A 23,107-nucleotide genomic window follows, 5' to 3' on the forward strand; every position below is an offset into this window, starting at 1 on the left:
ATTTTTTCACATGGACATAAAAATTTAAATGATACCAAAATGCCCAACAAAATATCCTCATCAAATACACTTTTTTTGTACATTTTTCCTGGGTGGGTTTGGTGATATATTTTATTTTGAAATCACAATCAAGATGATCACAGCATAAGACCTAAAAAATTGTTTGATTGGCATAACATGAAAAAAATTAAGATTAAAAAAAAAAATTTTTTTTTAGTATATTCAAGGACATTATTTGTGATAAAAAGTTACCAATGCAACTTTTAAAGCTGTAAATTGCATTTGATAAAACCCTTGGATCTTTTTTTTCTTCATTTTTTCAATTAAATTTTTAATTTATTTTTTTATTTATTTTTTTTTTTGCAAAAAAAAAAAAAAAAACTCTAATTTTAGGGTAGGTCGGGTTACGCCAATCAAACAATTTTTTTAGGCCTTAAGTCAATGGGTTGACAACAGGTGTGCAAACCAAGCGTGAACCAGTAATTAAACCATAACATATTCACTGTGATGGCGATTGGTAAAAGAAAGGGAAAAATACAATTATTACAACAATATTTTTAAAAAAATGAACAGTTACAACAAATGTGTCGTATAAAATAACATATATATCAATGAGCTAGTGCAAGGCTGTATCAATAATGGCTGCCTTATAGACATTTAACAATGTCTGCATTCTAAATATAGTGTACACATTGCAAAATATGACACTTGGCAGCTATTTATTTTATTTCAGCAGGAAAAGTCCAGTTTTAGATTGAAGAGGAAACCGGTTTGCCTGGGGAAAAATTGCGAGAGCAAGTATGGCCTGGAAATCTTTCTTTGAACAAGTTCATTAGGAATGTTGATTTTGTTAGCTGTGAATTTTGTTCATTGTGAACAATTCCAACTAAAAACGTAGGTGATTACTCATTTTAGTGACGTTTCACCACTACACTAGAAGTTTCATCAGACTGGCAACTCATCACATCAGAAGCATTGTAGAGGACATGATAAATTCCAGCCACATACGTCGCTATGTGATGCGCCCAAGGAATTGTACATTCTCACTGTGAACCCTTGGCATAAAAATTAGAGTGCACACATAGCAAGTCTTTTTGTGATGTCAGCTCGACAGGGCTCGAATTAACCGAAGGCCACCAAGGCCATGGCCTCCAGTGCCCTTAGACCTGACATTGATTCCCCAGCACTGCTTCAAGTTTTAAAGCATTCTTCAGCGCTAAATGGCCTTGGTGCCTTTGCATAGGATTTCTTGATGGCCTTGAAATGGGTGCCCTTCAAAATTCCTAATTCGAGCCCTGCAGCTCGACCAAGTGAAAATATACACCCGTATTAATACAGCAAAATAGGGCACAGTTTTGGGCATATTATGGTATCAACATTTTTAGACAATTAGGGGGCCCATATTCAGCCTTATTGACATTTAGGGTCTCTTTCTTGCCATTCATGATTCAAAAATTGATGTTACACCATTTAAAATGAAATTGTACATGATTTAGGGTATTCGCCCTTTGCACAGATCCGCCATCTTGCTACCAAAACGAGGTTCTCCCTGCAAACGCATACGCAAAAAAGGTGCATTTTTGTTTCTTGCCCTTTCCTTGCAACGTGCCAGAAGGCTTTTGCAAAGCGTAAGCGGTAATTAAAGCATGCGTGTGACAGGCGTACGCATACACAGCGCGCACTTTGTGGGTAGAACCTCTTTTTGAGATAGCCTTGTGATCGGCGAATTGAATGTTGACAGTTATGTCATGTAGGGTTGCATCTTTGCTACCATCGATATGTCAGTTTTGTGGATTGATTATGAGCATGGGATAGCACTTTTATATTCGAGTGACCCCAAGATAATTAAAGTCATTACACTAACTTCCACAGAACAGATCGAGAGCCATAGGCAGGGCTTTGTGATCCCTTCACAAGAACCGCTCTGCTCCGAATGAGGCTTTTACCTGCTCTGTCGCATATAATCTACCAATCAGATTACAGGTCTGTTATGATTGAATCGGCCAATCAGAACCTCACTTCTGCGTTTATGCTGTGTACACGCATCACATGCAACAGAGGGCCGCTCTGTGAAAGCTGGTGGAAAATAAAGCAAGCTGCTATCTAGAGAACTGCCTCCTGCCACCTTTCTTCTTGTCTCCTATATGTTTGTATATTTTGGTCTTGTGCGCCATTTTCTGGTTCAGCTCCGCTGGTCCAAATTTCCTGGCCTGTTTCTTCAGCTTCTTGCTGGCATGTACAACTGGAAATGCAAGGTTAAGGAATCTTACAAACAAATACTAGTAATCAGTTACTGCACACAAAATAATTAGCTTTAATAAATAATAAATAAATAATAAATTTTCAAGTTGAATTGCACACACAAACAAAATATTGCTACATTTCAAGGCTCAAAAAATTGAAACAGGGTTCGCAAAATTGATCATTTTATGACGGGTGCTTGTTTTGAATAATCTTACAACACCAACAAAAAAAATGCCATTACTTCTGTAACGAGGGCTACTTAGGAACTTTTAGGGCTACTCTTGAACTGAAAGAAGTGTTTTGTGATGAAAGAATCCTCTTTTTATTATTGTTTCACTAGATATCCACAAAAAAACACTTATTCCCAAAATTTTAGTTGATTCTGAGAGTTATTCATGAGTATGTGTGTATTACATAAGCTCCATAGGCCACTGTGTTGTTGTTTTGTTCTGTAAGAGAACATAAATACAAATTTGATGCTACATGTATGCCCCTTTAACAGTCTATCATCAGTGTTCATGAAAGTTCATCTGTATTGGTATTCGCCGGCTAAGTGACATAATAAATCGGATTAACTACCATAGCAATAGGTGAAAACCAATTTGAATATATCATGCTGCACTAGAAGTAGGTTGCACTCATCACATGTATATGTCTGAGTGAGGTATGAGTGATCAGCATAATATGGTTCAATGCAGAGGTACCGCATGAACGTACTAGTGCAGCGCAGTATAATCAAAAAATGTTTCACCTATTGCTACGGTAGTTAATCCAATTATTACGTCACTTCGCTTGCGGATAAATAATGACCGAAGTTTAAACTTTTGTTGATCAAACACAAAGATGTTACTCCTTCCTCCAAATTTTTAACATAGGTTTCTTGCTCTTACACTTGTCCGGTGTTTATAAGACTTTCATCAAAAATTGCATTTTTACATAAATCAAAATGTATTAAATTGTGCCAATTGTCCCTTCATGCATTTCATACACATCAAATGAAAGCTTTTTAAGCTGATTAAAGTTTAATGTATGTAAACATAGCATATATTTGAAGAAAGCCATGTCCACCAAAACTATTAAAACTTGAGGAATTTGATCCATGTATAACCTTTGATGACTTTCCCACCCAAAAAGTATGAATAAATTAAAATTAGCCCCTAGATTAAATTTGTTAAACACATCAAGAGCTATTATCTGTGCCAGTTTGTGCTTTTGACTCAAAATGCACAAAAGGTTTGATATGCTGCTAGGCCTGGACGACTTAGTTGCTAATAGTCGAGGTCGCGACTATTTGGGGATAGTCGCGACTACGACTAATGATTGCCAATTAGCAACCATTCCTGAAAGTTCAACAAGCAAAAAAATTGAAGTAAAAACGGGTTCTTAAAGTGCTCAAAATTGCCTAAAAACTTGTGCTACCACCTTGAAAATCTTCAAGAAAGTTAGTTATAACTTTACCTATTACTCCTTCCTGTGTATAATTGTCCTGTAATCAGCCGACTGTTTACTGCACAAAGAGTGTTTGTTTTTAAGAGTATTCTGACCAAAAAAAGTAAGCTTGAACTTCAAGCAAATTTTGACCTATGATAGTCGCCAATAGTCGTAGTCGCAACTATTTGTGTGGCGATTAGTCAACTACCGTAACCACCCGGGTATAGGCCGTACTCGGCTATAAGCCCAGTACTAAATTTTGGCCAAGTTCTTAAATCAAATCAATGCTTTTCTCTCACATTTAAGAACAAATAAAAAAAATATCAGTTGATAATTAACATTCCACACTTAAAATTTTAAGAAATTGACATAGATGATGGAAATTACTGGTATATTGGGCATATACAAATGGGGATGATTTTTCTTATTTCTAAAGTCAAGTACTAGCCCCCACCCCGGTTATAAGCCCACCCCCATTTTTGAAGTGAAATCTTCCATCTAGGGGGTGGGCTTATACCCGCGTGGTTACGGTACTAAAAAAGCCTATGTCGTGCAGCCCTATAAAGCTGCACCATTCTGCACCCACTACATGTATAATACCCTTGTCTGTCTGATCAATAAAAAGGATACCCAAGTCCACACTAGGTGGGACTTTGAAGCCAAAAGACCGGGCCACTTTCTGTAAGTCCATGGTATCTACACTATAGATGTGCTTGAGACTATGCGTGTCATACGCCCTCACGTAACCCTTGTACGCTTCCTGAGCTGACTTGTGTAGGAAGTAGTTCTTCTCGATGAGCTTCTCCAACTAGCAATGCACATAACAATTAAGAGAGAAAGACATTAGTTACAGAAACTTTCATGAAAAATGTATAGGTAAATAAGTAAAGATGTTGACAGTACTTAAAGTCCCATTCAGTGATCCCAGCGCAAGTGTAACAAAATTTAAACTGTTTATAAATTGCTTCCGAGTGAAGGATAAGTCATTCAAATTGTCAAGTTTTTTGGAAAATAAGTACTTTAAAAATGGTTATTTTGTGGTTGGATCAATAATGCACGATTATACCAAAAATGCGCAAATTTCGGTGCACGCATTCTCCGTCCTTACAAGTATAGTCACTATACATGCAGTACAGAGTATTCCTGTTGAAGAGTGCCTTATACATGTAGTTCATTATTGTATATGTATATGAATATCAGTTTGCAAAATTATATCATTTCTGCCATTTTAAATTTAGTTGCCCGCCAGACTGAATGTCATTGTTTTTGGTTGCCAGACATCATATGATTGCCAGACAGATGATTAATTGTGTTTTCAACTGATTGAGTGTCCCAGGTTAAAGAAGAAGAAGAAAAAAATCTTAGTTGTCCCAGGCTGCTGGGTAGACAGCAAGGCCTGCATACATGGCATTAATGTAATAGGCAGCTACTACATGTAGATAGATCAGATTTAACCCCCTGGACACTACTAGTCATCTAAGAGCATTTGTAATTAGTTGATAACTTGAAATGCTCCTTTCAATTGCCAATGACTAGGCTTCAAACTTTTTATGGTCAAACTAAATTGGCAGATGATGAAAACCCTCCTTGATTGGTTAAAAATTGGACACAATATTCATTTTGGCCAAACGGCAGGTAGTTCCCATGGGGTTAAGATTTGCCAATGACTAGGCTTTTTATGGCCAAACTAAATTGGCAGATGATCTTATTAATACCCTCCTTGATTGGTTCGAAATTGGACACACTATTCATTTTGGCCAATCGGCAGGTAGTTCTCATGGGGTTAAGATTTGCAATCTTGCTCTCACCTGTGATTGAATATCAGCGATTTTACTCCATGAGAACTCGAACTCACTGAGTGGTACCTTGGCTTGTTTCAGGTATCGTAAGAATCCCAACTCTTCTGGTCTCAAGATGAGGAGGGCGTGACCTCTGCCCTCTATGCCTCTAGCTGTTCTACCGACTCTGTGAATGTATTCCTAGAAATAAAATACAGAAAAATCTAGTAAGGATATCATCAGAATAGAAGTTACCTAGCAGACGATGTGAAGGTGATCGTGCTTTTTGACCTCATCAAAAGAAAAATTGATTGAAATGATCTATTTTTGTCATTTGTATATATTATCATATTTTTTTATTTTAAATACAATTTTAACTTTATCTTTCACTAACCCTCTAAACAATTAGCTAACAACCAAACACAAAGTGCGTAATCATGCGATGTACAAATATGTTATTTGCATCAATGTAATTGTTTGTAGGATACATATTCATTACGTAATTTCAGCACATAGTTCCGCAGTGGTAGCTGCATACCACATTATATGTGGACGTCCGTTGTTAAACATTAACATTTTGGCAAATAATTGACTTTGATTTGGATCGCTTGAAAAGTGTATTTTCATATTTTTATGAATATTCTTTCTCACAGTGGGAAGCACGGTGGCCCAATGGTTAGGGCGCGAGCTTCATGATCGGAAGGTTGCGGGTTTGAGCCCCACCACGGCCAGTGTGTTGCGTCTTTGAGCAAGATAGCTTAATTCCCAATTGCTTCACTCCACCCAGGTGTAAAATGGGAAGCTGCTGGGGGTAATCACAATCAAAGTCGCTGAGAGTACCTGCGCATCAGTTGCGGACTTGGTGAAGCGGAAATGATTCTGATATATCCCAATGGCAGCGGAATAATTGTTGAAGTGTGCTGATAATTGGGCCATGCCTAGCTGAAGCGCAGGTTAAATCAAACAACATTTATTTATTTATTTATAGTGCTAAGATTACAAATTTGAAATCTTCTACATTTTTCCACTTTATGTGATAAATCTTTCTTTTGTTAATTTTTCTTATTTACTCTTACCTTGGGGTCATCTGGAGGGTCATACTGTACAATCCAATCTACTTCTGGTATATCCAACCCCCTAGCTGCTACATCTGTACATAATAAAATACCCTCGCTTGCGTTGCAGAATTTGAAGAATGTCTGTGTTCTCTTGTTTTGCTTCTGTCGGCCCTGCGGAACAACACCGTGAGAGAAATGTCACATCATTTGAGTCATTTAAGGTGGTACTTACTACACCCCTTGATAAATGTGTGACTATTTTTGCAAGGAATCCAGTTACTACACTTGAATTTCAGTGACTAAAGACAAGCGGTACGTTATTTATGATAAGAAAAAAGGTACTGCTAGAATGTACATCATTTCTTAACATATACATATATATATATACATAAAATGAACTTTTATTACCAGTGTGTAGATATTTTTTGAGAAAAATGCAAAATTAGTCATAAAATTGATCAGGGGGTGTAGTACCACCTTAAACTTTGTCTTTTTCTATTTTGCTTATGACTGCTTGTGACTTGCTTTGAGTACATTAACACACTGGTATATTGCTTATTGGACCTTTTCAGGAGGCTATTTACGGTCTATGAATGCATGACCATCAAAATATATCCAACCAATCAATTTATGGTGATTTGAATAATGTAATCAACAACACAGTGGATGCCACATTCAATATGCTGCATCGGAAGTACATAGAGATGAAGTGCATGATTGGTGTGGACATTCAAACCATAAGCTCATCAAATATGCTGTCACCAGTGCAACTGGTTATCATGTATTTATTTACCGCACACAAAACCTTTCTAAACTAATTCTGATGCTTTCCAATCATGTGCTGAACAGGTCTATTTGACATTGTGTGGGCAGTGGTGCCACTGCCATAACGATTGTAAAAAATACCAGTGGGCCCGAAAAATTGATCTTTCTTGGAAATAACTCAATGCGTCTCACATGTATTACACTGGTTAGCATAACAAAGTATGAGTTCTCCATTTTAATTCTTTGCACACACATCGACATGATAGAATGACGAAGTAATAATAATAATAAAACAGCATTTATGCACGCTTTCTGGATGGTTGCATCCCTCAAAGTGTGCCACAGATCGATATGCTGCCAAGACCCTAAGGGCAGCGCAAGTTTACCTTAATGCTGAGTGTGACTGACAAGAGGCCTGGGCTGATCCCCTGCTCTTTACAAAAATGCCTGCAACTTTTACATGTCCAGATATTGCTTGTCTGGTACCTTACTTCGACCGATACCCTAGTGCACCCAACTACATGACCACCCTCTACCTTTGCATGTTGCTGGCTGTACGGCACTTACAGTTACCAATTAATTAATTCTTTAATTATTAATTTTTATTTATTTATTTATTTATTTATTTACCTGGGGTAACCAATCAATGCACTGACACTGTTCTCCCTCATTATGGCGTTACCAGATTCTCCCTTTGAATACTTTGGACTCACATAATAGGCTAGCATGACAAAGTACGAGTGCTCCCTTTTAATTCTTTGTACACCCATGGACATGCTAGCACACATCCTCCCTAATAATACTCACATGTATAGACATGACAGGTAGGTCTATATAGTTAAGCAGCTCACTGTGATACTTGACGGACATACACGACGAGAAGAACACCATCACCTTCTTCTTGCGATTCTTCTTAAGAAATGTGAAGAGAAGAAGAAAGCGCTTCTCTGACGGACACATCACGTAACCCTGCATGGGAAAACAAAAGTGAATATGTTGGTTATGAAATTGAGACAGGAAGTGTACATCCACCTTATGACATGGCAAAACTTGGGTTTCTAATTGTTTGATAGAGATGGAGATGGAGACAGACACACCATACCAGTTAATTGGTTAAACGAGTATCATGTAACAAAAAATAGTTTACAAAGCAAACAAAAGCTATTAAATCTTTTGTCCTACACCTACACATGTAACCCCACACACTAACCTGTTCTAATCCATCAACAGTAGCAAAATCTTGATTATCATCCACACCGACATAGATTGGTTCCTTCTTCAATGATTTTTTGGCTAAATCTTGTCACACACCCACATATGTATCCCCCACCCCTCATCCCCACCCCACATACTAACCTGTTCTAATCCATCAACAGTAGCAAAATCTTGATTATCATCCACACCGACATAGATAGGTTCCTTCTTCAATGATATCCTGGCTAAATCTTCTGTCACACACCCACATATGTATCCCCACCCACAAAGTAACCTGTTCCAATCCATCACACACCCACACATGTATCCCCCCACCCCTCACATTAATGTTCCAATCCATCACATACCCACACATCATGACACATGTATCCCCACCCCACAAACTAACGTGTTCTAATCCATCAACAGTAGCAAAATCTTGATTGTCATCCACATGTACATAGGTTTCTTCTTCAATGATATCCTGGCTAAATCATGTCACACACCCACACATGTATCCCCACCCCTCATCCCCACCCCACACACTAACCTGTTCCAATCCGTCAACAGTAGCAAAATCTTGATTATCATCTACACCTACATAGATAGGCTCCTTCTTCAATGATATCCTGGCTAAATCTTCAGTCTTCCTTGTTTGAGTGGCTGAGAACAGCATAGTTTGTCTCTTTTCTGTGGAGGGGGAAAACAACAAACGGACAAACACAACCATGATTATTCTTGAAAAAAATTAAAACTGAACTACATCCTCAATAAACTGTTAACTTTTGAGGAAAATCATATGGCTGGAGCAGAATCATCAGGGGCGTAGCAAGAGCCTCGAAGGGGGGTGTTCAAGGAGCAGTGTGGGCCCTTTTAACACCTTCTTTATCAGCCCTTATTTAATTTCATAACCCTTGGGCCCCTGTTGGTGCCCTACAAGGGGTGAGGGCATGCTGTAACATGTGTAATATTATATATCCTGACCCTGTCACTCCGGGTTCGGGGAATATACTGAACTACAAGCCTCATCATTTCCCCACATTCCCCGGGATGGGGGGGGGGGGGGGAGAGGACTTGAATAGAGTTGTTCCAACTGCCTCAAAAAGTGTGAAATGTAGGGTCACATCTATTTTGAGGGAAATTTCATCTGTGGCAAAATGTTAATTTTTTTTAATCGCCCAACCAAACCCGATTTTGGAGCTTTAAGGGCAATACAATTATTTTGATATCTGTGATGAAACAAACCCTGAATCCATACTTGTTGCCCCCCAAAATGACTCACTTGGTAACAATTTGACAATCTGTTTCATTTCTTCCTCAAATCCCACATCTAATATTCTGTCTGCTTCATCTATCACTAGACACTGTAGGTTTTTGTACATGAATTCAGGTGTATTCTGCATGGAAAAGTAAAACAAAAAGTAGATTAGTATATTATGTGATGCGTAAAATGTGTCCCTGTCAGAGGGTAGTTCTCAGGCCTACATGGCTTCTTTAAAAAACAAAAATCAAAATTTAAAAAGATAAACAAATATATAAAATAGGAAGACAAAAATTATTTTAAAAAATTTTCTACATAATATTAATTTTGCAAAATAACCTCAAGTGACCCGAAGATAATCTTTGACCTAACTCATCATGTTGACATTCAGCACATAAAATGAAATACATCAAAATTACTGCCAAGCGCAACACTTCTAAAAGTAGCCCAATTTTAGGCAGGTCACAGCATGATTTTTCCCCCCGAATCACGGCAAGTGGTCTTCAAAAAGCCCAATTCGGTGTCTAAATCACAGCATTGGCATCAATGCTTAAAAGCCCAAGGGACACTCATGAATTCCAATATAGAATAACCAAAATAAATCCCTTGTAAATACTACATACCTGCAAGTGATCCAGCAATCGTCCAGGCGTAGCCACAACAATGTTGACACCCTTGGCCAATTTTTGCGCCTCTGATTTCCTATCCGTACCGCCCATGATCAAACCAAATGTGTGGTAATGGTGAGCCAGAAGTTCCTTGAGGACGGTGAATGTCTGCATGGAAAGCTCCCTGGTAGGGGACAGGATGATGACACCGGTGCCTGTTGATAGAACATAAACCAGATACATGTACATGGTGAATAGGGCTGCAATTTCCAAATGACATCCTTCATACCACAAATCAGTTTTGACTCAAGACCGACATGCTATTTCAGTTGAAATCCATACACTACTCTGGAAGACATGACCAGGGACAGGCGATTTGCACGGAACCTTTTTTACGCGCAATCTCCGCGCAATTGGCTATATTTTTCCTATGGGCAGGGATGCATGATTTGCACTAAAATAAAGTTCCGCGCAATTTGCTATTTTTTTCCGCGCAAATCGCCTGTCCCTGGACATGACCTTAATTATCCTCCACACAGGAAGTGTGAATTTCAAATAGGGTTACCTGAAAGGCTGACTCCCACTTGAAATTCACACCCCCTTGTGTGCAGATTAAGGTCATATCTTCCATAAGGGGTGCAATTAGGATTTCAACTGAAATAGCCTTAAAGTATATATGTGATGCGATCAAGCAAAATGAGTCTGATGTCGATCAAAATCAAAATTCAGTTTTCAATCTCATTATATGAGCCATTTTCAGAGCTTTATTTTGCTGAAAACTACATCATAATAAGACTTACGGTTCCAGAGATATGGCCATTTTAATGTTACTCAGAACAATAGAATACAATGGAAGTTGAATACTATTAATATTATTGATTATACACACATGTATCTCAAAATCAATATTCCCGACATCCAACTCATTTTGCTTGATTGCATCACCTATTTGATGTAACTATCTGATCCAATATTTAACCTACATATTTAACAAAGACCTGTTAATCTCAGACATATGTGACCAGATCTGGTCCAATCAGGCTAAAGTCGGCAATAATGAAACTGAGATAGGCAAAAGTGAGGAGACAAAATAAAATAAAAATTGTAATAAAATGGACATATAAACATTTCATAACTTTGCAACCAAGTATTCAAGAGACCTGGGGATTCAACACCAGGAATTGTATGTACTGAGCAAGTTAGTAACCAAAGTAACCCAATATTAAATGGCCTGAGTGGATCAGACTGGGTCACATATGTGTACATCAAAACGATGCACTTGTCGGCTGCTACATGTGTCTCATTTCACATAATATCTAGGAATAAATATCAGACTCATCTCAAGTGGAGGTCACTACAAATCATCCCCAAATCATGTGGTTTAGGAATAGAGAGAACATTCCTTAACCGACCATGTGACTTGGGGATGATTTGAAGTGACCTCCACTTGAGATGAGTCTGGTTATTTATTCCAAGCTATTATGTGAAATGAGACACAAAAGACTCAAATGAGACATGTAGCAGCCGACAAGTGCATCCTTTTGATATGGATGTACACATATTGACATCTGGCTAAATAAATAATTTCCAAGGCAACTTGTGACCCACTCAGGACGATGACAATGACAATTCAGGATGTCATTTCCATATGTATAAATCTTACCATTTCTTGGCATAAACTTGAGTTTGTTGAGTAGTTCTACAGTTGGTATAAGGAATGCTAATGTTTTACCACTGCCTGTTTTGGCTGCTGCCAGTAAATCTCTGAATATTATTTATGATGAAAAAAAGAAGAAAAACAAAAATACATAATTATTATTTTTATCAATTGCCAATTGAAATACGAGCAGAGGGTACCATCCGGGGTACCATGGAAGATTAAAGTATTTTGATAAGATCGGATCAGGCCCAAGGCACAATTTTTTCTATGTCACATCAGTCTTCAATTCTGAAAGTACAGTATTTTTGGTCCCATTATGTGACAATCCAAATGGCAGACTTACGGTAATGTACCGTATGTGCCAACAAAAGTATAATCTTTTCTTTTAATTGAGAAAAGTTCTTTTTCAGATCCAATAAAATGATACGCATGCAGAAATATTTCAATTCCTATTAAGAATCTTGTTCACTATGGTACTGGTGTTTCTAGATGGTTTTAGAAGCGGCAACACTTCTATCTGGTTTTGATGAAGTCACTAAACTTTCTTGTTGCCGAGTATTTATGACCTGGTCATAAATTTTGTCCAGTCTGTAAGCTCCCTCATCCTTGTTCATGGCATCTTTAGCTTACTTCTGATCCAGATTGGATGAGGGGGCTTACAGACTGGACAAAATTTATGACCAGGTCATTGGTGACGTCATCAAAACCAGAGAAGTGTTGATGGTTCTAAAAACATCTGGAAACACCACCACCAGTACCAGAGTGAACAAGATTCTTGAAAGGAATTGAAATATTTCTGTGTGAGTATCATTTTATTGGATCTGAAAAAGACCCTTTCTCAATTATTAAATGAACTATGAACGATCCTGATGAATCCGTTTCAAGAGATAATCTTCTCTTATTTTATTTTGTTGATAGACTGTCAGAGCACTGTCTTACCTTCCTTCCAGAAGATACGGTATTGACTTATACTGAATCTCAGTCATGTGTGTGAAACCCATCTCTGATACGGCTTTGAGAGTTTGCTCTGACACTTTGCCTCCAGGCTTGTGAAAGAGGTGTCTGTTAGAATGGTGCTGGTACCTGGTGCTGGAGATGAAGAAGAAGAAGCAGAAAAAATTTAAATGTTTGATTAGTACTTGATCAGATTTGATTTAAACTTTGTTCAATACTTATTTAAATAGACCAGACTCATAACATTGTGGATTGATATAGAATGTATACGTCTTACATGCAGCTGGGCATAGCATCTTGTGCTGCCCAAGCAAACAAAACATGATTTTCTCAGTATTATAAAATTTTGCCTATGATTGTGAAATTTAAAGCATTATAATTCGCGGGCCACATAATGCCCTCTGTGACTTCCAATCCAATTTGCGATATTTTAATTACGGAACATTATCCTAAATTGCCAGTATATAATTTAAACTCACATTTTATTTCTGCTGGATCGGCCTGTTCACTCTGTTCCGACTTGGCTTTCAGTTTAGTCTTCCCACCAGTATCTGTACCATTCACCTGTTTTGCGCTTGTCTCCGCATCACTTGATTCCTCCTCTTCATCATCCTCCTCCTCATCATCATCATCCTCATCATCTTCGTCATCTTCCAATTCTTCATCATCATCATCATCATCATCTTCATCATCATCATCTTCATCATCATCTCCTTCTTCTTCCTCCTCATCACTTCCTACAATCCTTTTCTCCAAGTTCTCTTCATCTCCCCCATCCTCATCCTCTTCCTCCTCCTCTTCATCATCTGATGCAGCCTTTCTTGCCAGCTGCTCTTCACGGATTTTTTGTAGTCGTCTCTGATGCTTGTTTTTCTTCTTTCCCCCGACTTCAACGCTGGCCGTTAGCATTTCGTGTTCCATGAGTTGAATGTCGCGAGCACGCTTTTGCTGCTTGATCATCTGCTGTGACCTTTGACCTGAAATGGGAATACAAATAATATAGTTTTAAAGGCTATAATGAAAGACAAAGATCAAAAAGACTAGTTTGTGTCTGAAATTCTGACAACTAGACAGAAATTGCCGTACTGCGCAGGTCGGCAACCAATCACGGTGCACCTTTACCCTGACGTCTTTTTATCTCTGTCTTTCATTATATTAGGTGGGCAACAAAGAAATAAGTACTATCCCTATTGACCCTTGGGTCAACTGAGATCAGAAAGCTCATATTTTTCTTCTATCTCAGTAAAATTTAACACCCGAGAAATGCTTCGTTTAGATCAGGGCTCCGCAAATAGCGGGGCGCGTGCCACATGTGGGGCGCCGTGGCTTCGAGAGTGGCGCGCGGCTCCGATTAGAAATAAAAAAAATAAATAAACAATGCGATTCCCATGTTATCCTCGTAAATGTTGCACCAAATGGCGTCATTTGCACCTCAAATTTAAAAAATCGATAGCTTCAGAGGGGGGGAAACCCTCCCTCTGACTACCCCCACGAATTCGCAGCCATTGAGTGAATGAGTGGCGCTTTGCAGGTTTTTTATTTTTATTTCATGTGGCGCTTCAACAAATCTATTTGAGGAAGCCTGGTTTAGATGGTGCGAAAAAAATGTGGTGAATTGTGGTTACCTAAACTGGAAGTATATAATACATGTACATGTATATCCTACGGGACATTGTTTATACACGTTTCTGCTTAGAACTCATCAATAGGCCTACTGATGGAGCATTACAACTCATTATTGATTATGTTTTCAGAATCTTGCATTTGCATCCTATACCTTTGTACATACCCTGAATGTAGCCAGGCGGCATAGGTCACGCGACATGTGACGTTCGAGGCTGGCGAAAATACAAGGCTGACAGCCCCATTCAAAATACACGGTTAGCAATTATAAATTGAAAAATAACATACGTACAGTGTGGTACATTGTCGTACCCCAACGGGGTAAGATAATTTGCTTGAGCCTTTGACACCACATAACAAATTTAGAATTGTTTGTGAAGATTTCATGATTATGTATTAATCAAATGGCGACGTCAAAAATGGCGATATCGCATCCACCATCATCTGAATGTAGCTGTCCGATTAATTCACCACTCGGACAGTAGCCACATTTGCATATTTCTGAAGGCTATTTGTTCTCAAAACATAATGATAAAATTGGATGGATTTTTCTCATGATACATGGGTTTCGAATGGAGTCACTCATTCAGGTAATCTCATTTGAAATTTACACTCCATGTATAAAGGAACATTACAAGACCATGTCTTCAATAGGGGTGTATAGATTTCAACTGGAACAGCCCAGTTTGACTCCTATCATACCTTGCTTTTGATTACTTGCATCGTTGTTACCAAGTCGTGGTTTCTTCTTCACCTCATTACTATTATTCACTTCATTGCCTCGCTTCGCTCTCTTTCTTCCCATTGTGCAGACTTGACTTTGAGCTTGGTTGAGATTTGACTTTGAGATTAACTGTAAAAAAACAGAGAGAAAGTCAACAGTCAATTTCTATGTTTGTACGGGGCATTTTCCAACACAGAGACTTCTACAAATTCGTCCAAAGGTAACCAAAGGGTCGGGGATCACTAAATCCTTCGGAGTTGAGATCAACTAAAAAGTTTTTTGGATCACAAAAAGTTTGTTCACCTCCTTCCATGGCTTGCCATTTAGCATGATTCGACATTTTCCCATTGAAACCTGTGCTAAATTTTAAACTATTTTAGCTAAAATCCGAGCTTTACTTTCATGATGTTCAGTTGCTTGTGTGTGGTTTAATAGGCATCTGGGAATACACCCTACATAAAGAGATTTTACAACATGGGATTTCTAAAGAATAAAAATGAATTTTGAATTTTCCCCATACGCTTATGTACACAGTAACTGCCCATTTCTGCTCACATGGCATGCCATGATGATAAATTTTAGTATGCTATAAAGGGCACCCTCTATAGTCAAAGATGTGAATCTCACTAGCCTAGAGGTAGAAACTATAGTTGTACAATTTGTACGAAATATATACATTTTGTAATATAGGCCTAAAATGTTTACAAAAATATATTGGTCCACACGTTGTGCTTGTATTCAGTTGTTCGACGTATACGTGACGCCCACGGTCGAACTCAGTAAAGTCAGTTGGAACCACGGAAGAAATATTCATTAACGGCACTGAAGCAATGTGGCTATTTATTTCTATGTTTGTACCGCGCAAGTACTCGGGCATTCTTTGACACAGAGACTGCTACAAATTTGTCCAAAAGTAAGCAAAGGGTTGGGGATCATATTTTTAACAATGGAAGTGCGCTAAAAAAAAAAGTAGACAATTTCGGGGCTGTATTTGGTGTACGGTACATGTCACGTTTTGAACAGAGTAAAAAACGACCATTACTTTAGGCCAAATAAAAAAATAAACATGTTTCACGTCCCCTCCCGCTTCCTTTTTTGAGGTTTCCTCAAATATATTTTTATTTTTGAAATTTAGCTATAACTTTTCAAAAAATATGTCTAGGAAGTTGGGATGCTTTCTATAGCCTTGTTAAGATACAAGAATCATTTTAGGAAGGTTTTGTGATTATTAGAGGGGGTGTAACTCCCAGAACAACAAATAAAAAAGGGCCTCCTCCTTTTCTAGGCATTATTGTATACGCTAAAACAGCTCTAAGTTTGGGTATTTACACCAATTTTGCGATAAAAATAGAAAATAAAAGCCCCTCTTCCTCCTTTTTTTTGAAAACCGGACGTGAAACATGTTTTATTTTTTACTTGGCCTTATAGTTGCGAGACAGACTCGCTTTACCACAAAACAATAGTTCGTATTGCATGCGTGAGCCACACATAGCATTTTAGTGTCCAAAAAGGCAAAATTATCGTCAAAGTGTAGAGATGCAAGGTGAATTCAAATTTGCCATCAAACTGCATCATTTTATATATCAAATTAAAGCCCTTGAGTAAACAAAGCCAAAACTGAAAACCTTTTTTCATTCATAGCACTTTCCGTAGCAAAGTTACATCTTGTCAAAGATTGACTTTCATCAAAAAGATTCAGTTAGCAAAATTCCCCAAAACGGCATTTCGGTGGTGTTTCTAAATCTTAGTCTCATTTAAGATAGCAGCTTTTTTTAATGAAACTACTATCAAAATCCCTCTAAAATTCGAGTGCGATTGTCTTATCACCATAAAAAATCATATATTTGGGTCAAGTGGACTGAAGTATAGAAAACATGTAGGTTTCCTTCTTTGGCCAGTTGTTTTAAATTTCATTGTAAATATGCATTGACATTGTCGGCGAATCTTCCTGTGGAATCGTGCTGATTTTGACTGATTTTGACCTGATTCGCCAGGAAACCAAGGAATGGGCAGACAAATTTGTCTCTCGCAACACAGCATCTACTCCAGTGGAATTGTTATCCAGGGAGATTGAACAGTATCTTCAGAAAACACTCCATGATAAAGTACCCTCCAAGCTCAGCTCCACCAGATTCAACCAGCCATGGTTTAACACTTCTACCAAACGGATCTGCCGAAGGAAAGCAAGGGCTTTCAAGAAAGCTAGAAAGACCAACAGAGACCGTGACTGGAAGAGATTCAGGCGTTTGAAGAAGCAGAGCCAAATTACCTGTCGTCAGGCCTACAACAAGTATCTTACTGATATAATACGCAGCGAACCTGGTGCAAGTAGAAGACTGGGGCCATTATCAAAGCCAAGCGTTGCGACTAAGCTGGTATTGCTCCTTTAAAGGAAGGTAATCATCTCTTCAGTGACCCAAAGACCAAGGCCAATCTGCTGAATCGCCAATTTGCATCAGTTTTCACCAAGGATGATACATCAACTCTACCTGACCTTGGACCCAGCAATCATCCACCAATGAATGGTATCCAGATCACCAATCAAGGCATTGTCAAACTACTGAAGAACCTTAATCCATACAAGGCTTCTGGTCCTGACGGTGTGCCTGCCAGACTTCTAAAGGAAACTGCGGAAGAGATTGCTCCAGCCATCAGCCTCCTCTACCAAGCATCCCTCGACCAAGGATCTGTTCCATCTTCGTGGAAGAAAGCACTGGTAGTTCCCATTTTCAAGAAGGGCAGCCGATCGTCACCAGCAAATTATAGACCAATATCCCTCACCGCCATACTGTGTAAACTATGCGAGCATGTGGTCCATAGTGCAATTATCAACCATCTGTCTGAACAGAAGATCCTGTCCGATGCACAGCATGGATTCAGAAAGAGAAGATCATGCGACACACAGCTAATCCTGACCATAGACGATCTGGCCAAGGGGATTGAAGATAAAGGGCAAACTGACATGATATTGCTCGACTTTGCTAAAGCCTTTGATAAGGTTTCACATAGGCTTCTCCTGCACAAGCTCCAACACCACGGCATACGTGGACCTACTCTTCAATGGGTTACGGACTTCCTCAGCCACCGTACTCAACAAGTCCTGGTTGATGGTCAAATCAGCACCCAAGCCAACGTGTCTTCAGGCGCACCACAAGGCAGCGCCCTGGGACCGTTGCTCTTCTTGGCATACATCAATGACCTCCCAGACTGCGTAAAGAGCTCAACAACACGCCTGTTTGCCGATGACACTGCACTCTACAAGAGGATATCATCCCATCATGATGCTTCCTTACTGCAAGAAGATCTCAATGCTTTGGAAAAGTGGGAAAACACATGGCTCATGCAATTTCATCCAGCCAAATGCCAGGTGGTGCGTGTTACTAAAAAGCGACAACCAATCACCTTCTCCTACAGCATCCATGGTATCACTCTTGAAGAAGTGTCATCTGCCAAATATCTTGGTCTCCACATTGACAACAAGCTGAATTTCAACGACCATGTAGACATTACCACCAAAAAAGCAAATTCCACCCGTGCTTTCCTCCAACGCAACTTTTATCATAGCAGTCGCAGGATTAAGGAGGCTACATACACAACTTATGTAAGACCCACTGCTGAGTATGCAGCTGCAATATGGGACCCACACACTCAAAGAAACATCAAGAAAGTGGAACAAGTCCAGCGAAACAGTGCCAGATACGCCACCAACACCTATGACCGCAGATCAAGTGTTACCCCCCTGCTGAGTGAGCTCCAGTGGCCTTCTCTACAAAGTAGACGCCGCCAAAGCCGGCTAACCATGCTCTACAGGATTCACTCTGATCTGGTTGACATCAGTTGGAAAGACTACATCACTGAAGCAACATCTAATACCAGAGGTCATGACTCCGTATCTGGACTCCATACTGCAGCTCGCAAGTGTTCCTCTCTTCCTTCTTCCCACGCACAAGTAGGGATTGGAATTCCCTAAAGAAGGATCCATCAGCCTTCCCAACACTCGATGCCTTCAAGACGGCATTGAGGGACGGCTCCATCTAGATAGCAGACAGCATCAAATTTTTAATCAGCACTTCACTGTACATATTTTGCACCTGTGATCTCTTGTCTGCGTCATATGTCTGCGCACCCACCACTCTGCAGTGAGTAATCTTCTTTTCAAGAAGCCTTCACTACAACTGGAAGAAGAAGAAGAAGAATTTGGCTGACTAGCAAATGTGCTAAGGTTTGGGATACCTACAAAGTGTTGCCGAATTCTGCACCCTTGGGAATACCCGATCTTTGCGATCAAAAACACAGAATTACAACTTAGAACGTACTATATTGGCAAAAGACATTATTGCCAAACAATATAGAATAGAACATTTGATGTCAACTAGTCAAAATATTGAAGAAATGTGCTCCCAAAACATACGGTAGGTAGGCAAAATAATTCCCATTCAAACGCGTGGGAAACTGCGCCCGGTCGATCACAAGTTTCAGCACTATTTTAGAATATATTACCGTGAAGAATTCCACTGAAATTGAACACAGGGACTTATATTACACATAGTAATTACCTACGATTCTTTGATTGCTGATCACTGCTTTTGAAACGTGAGATTTCCACCCCGATTTCTAACCCTCGTGTAGCGTACAATCTAAAAACAGCAAAAGGCATGTTCTTCCTGCGTTAAAGAATTAAACCCGGAAATGGATTTGCCGTACATGCACGCTGTATATGTACACGGTATACTATGTACCACACACGCAGTATACGACAGCATAAGACCAGTTTCCACCGCAGTCCGTTTGATTCAGCTCAGATTTGCGTGAATAAAATGATATATCAAATCGCCAGCGGAGAGACTAGAAGACAATGTTTTAGTAAACATTATGAATATTCATAAATACATCCCGGCAAATTTACAAGACAATGGCGCGAAAGTTTTACAACTCTCCGATACACCGGAGAGGGGTGCTAATTCGTAAATAACCGAAAAGGTTTCATTATCCAGAAATAATTTATTGAATAAAGACAATCACATCTCATCACAATCAATAAACTAAAGCCTATCAAAAGTAATAATTTCATATTTTTCGACGTGGCATTAATATTAATGATACTCAAAGTTGTGTATATGCTTAAGCTTACCTAATACGGAAATGGTATGACCAGATAGATGCAAAATTGTTTATCTTAATTTAATTTAATTTTACTTTTGCAAACTTTTATGAGTTAGCTGAAGTTGAGGAACTAAAGCTATGTGCTAAATATTTCACCTTTCATATAGTTATTTAGTGCAGCAAATTAAAAAAACAAGAAATCAAGATGACAGTGGTAAGTCTTGTACATGTATAAAATAACACATATTTATGTGTCATATTTTATTTATTACTTTATAGACTCAAAATTATTAGGCAAAATGACTAGCAAGTAAATAATCAATATCGTATAGGAACTATAACACATATAATATAAGTGTGTTTCATTTTTTAAACACAAAATTAGGCAACAATTTTAATTTTCAAACTTTAAATAGGCGCCTTTGTATAATTTGTGTCAAATATTTCACCTTTTGGTTAATTATAGTCTTGGTCAATATACATGATATAGTAGCTAGTCTATACAGCAAATTACAGCAAGAAAGCAAGATTGTGACGTGTGCTCAGTATACTAGTAAATGTAAGAATTACATATACAAAAAGTGTAATTTTTAGGGAGTCGATCATGTGTCACCGTTGCCCATCGCATGTCATCTGTGTAAAATTATTAACGCGCGCAGCTTCAGCTGTGCCTGCTACACAGTGCACATGCAAAGTAAACCACACACACATATCATGTGACGGACACACATTGTTACTGTGACGAACAATGGTGAAGCATGAAAAACTATGAATAAAACTAGAATAAAATATTTGGCGATGTTAAGCCGCTTCCTCCAAAATAATGTATTCAAAATGTAAGCATATTAGGCCCTTCGCACTTGATTATTAGTTTCCTGTTAAAGATTTTAAAAAAGGGACGAGGTGACTTTTAATTATTAATTATCTTTTATTTTCTTTATTTAGTTTTAACTATTACAAGCAACTATTGACTCGTTTTGACTAGAGTGTGCATTTAATTATTTCACAACAATATTTGATTTTAGTAGTTGAAAGTTATTTTAAAGGAGAAAATTAGAAATAAAAATAAAATAATTATTTTGAGATTTTCAATTTTGGACGCGGGCGGTAAACAGGAAACTAATAATCAAGTGCAAAAGGCCTTACTTATTTTATATGCACACACAGGTCGGTATGCCCAGTGACAGTGCTCGATTTACCACCTGCACAGCTATGCAGGTGACTTTGATTCTGTGCAGGTAACTTTTCAAAAGTACCTGCACAAGTGCATGTAGAATTAGTCGTAAATTACACACTTGAGATCAGAAACATACAATGTGCTTCTAAATCAAAGACGTAATAAATATCCCTTTATACAAAATGACACAAATTTTTACTTTTCATCTGTAAAAAAGATTAGTTTCATGGCACAACTTCTTATTTTATGGTTAAATTGGGTGCAAGTTACTTTCACTTTGTGCAGGTAGATTTTCTATGTTTTTTTAATACCTGCACAAATGCAAGCAACTTTTCTTCTGGTAAATCGAACACTGCATACGCAGGATTTCATTTGTGGGGGTGACCGTGCTGATATTTTTTGTCCACAAGAGTGAAAAAAACACATTTTTTTGGACTTTTGTATACTTTTCTAACCCCCCCCCCCCTGTGTACAGGCCTGTGCACACAAGTTCCAGGCATGGTGAATTTTACACAAAGACACGCCTAATATGCATGCAAGCCTCTGTTAACTTGTGTTTGCATCCATACAGTACACTACCCGTACTGTAAAAGTGTGGATTCATCCCCAAGGTTTGCTTCTGTAGTCCTGTAGCATAGAAACTGGCACAAAGATCTAAGATGCCGAACTGGATTTAGAGAATAAATGACAGGAATTTTTATTTTGACTCTCCTCTACCGTGTGATAGACGAAGTACGATAAAAATATTGGACCTGCCTGTCGTCTATCATATCTAGGATAATCAAAATAAAAATTCCCATCATTTATTCTCATTCTTAGTCAGTAAAATATTATTTTACCGTAACCACCTGGGTATAAGCCCACCTTCGGCTATAAGCCCACCCCCTATTTTTCAAAACATTCTGGGAACAAGGGTGCTCTCCAGGGCTGTCAACTCTCACGCATTGGCCGTGAGTTTCACGCATTGGGTCACGGTCTCACGCCAAGGTAGTATAATCTCACGCAAAAAGCTGAAAATTGAGTAAAATCTCACGCATCGCCATGAAAAATTGTTGTTACTACCCCCCCCCGCTTTTTACATTCTCGTGCGCCGTGGCTCAAATAATCATGGGGTCAAGATGAACATTGAAGTCAGCAAATCCTGCTACGCCTGTCTCAGGCCAAGCAATTCCAAAAGTTGACAGCCCTGGTGCACTCAGGTATAAGCCCAGTACAAAATTTTGGCCAAGTTCTTAAGGGATCTAAAATGAGCGTTTATTGCGTTTCGACAGTATTTTTTTGTGGGACATGAGAGCACCTCAGACCTATCGAATTGCATTCTGAATACTGAAGCATGTCTTTCTGATATCAAATAATTTTCATTTTTGAAAATCACAATATAATACAAATTTTATGACAAATTATAAAAATTTGATATTTTTCATTTTTTGATATATAACAGTCCTCGAAGTAAATTATATAAATCTAATGATATATTCTTAAAGTGTATTTTATAGCAGGGAGAAAAGCCGACGGTCAATTAAAATT

At 38.5% G+C, this 23,107-nt stretch overlaps 1 protein-coding gene across 1 annotated transcript; it reads right to left on the bottom strand.

Moving 5' to 3' along the window:
- Nucleotides 1-364: 364 nt before the first annotated feature.
- On the bottom strand, nt 365-19,946 carry LOC140140882 (uncharacterized). The gene is given in 14 exon segments (XM_072162631.1): nt 365-2,242; nt 4,306-4,483; nt 5,484-5,654; nt 6,530-6,682; nt 8,084-8,245; nt 9,021-9,160; nt 9,753-9,867; nt 10,355-10,554; nt 12,003-12,103; nt 12,939-13,041; nt 13,044-13,088; nt 13,511-13,930; nt 15,279-15,429; nt 19,857-19,946. Coding segments are annotated over 13 exon segments (2,034 nt in total). The 5' UTR covers nt 15,382-15,429; nt 19,857-19,946; the 3' UTR covers nt 365-2,099.
- Between the last annotated feature and the right edge of the window lie 3,161 nt (nt 19,947-23,107).

The sequence above is a fragment of the Amphiura filiformis genome, chromosome 19, assembly GCF_039555335.1.
Source record: "Amphiura filiformis chromosome 19, Afil_fr2py, whole genome shotgun sequence".
Lineage (NCBI taxonomy): Eukaryota > Metazoa > Echinodermata > Ophiuroidea > Amphilepidida > Amphiuridae > Amphiura > Amphiura filiformis.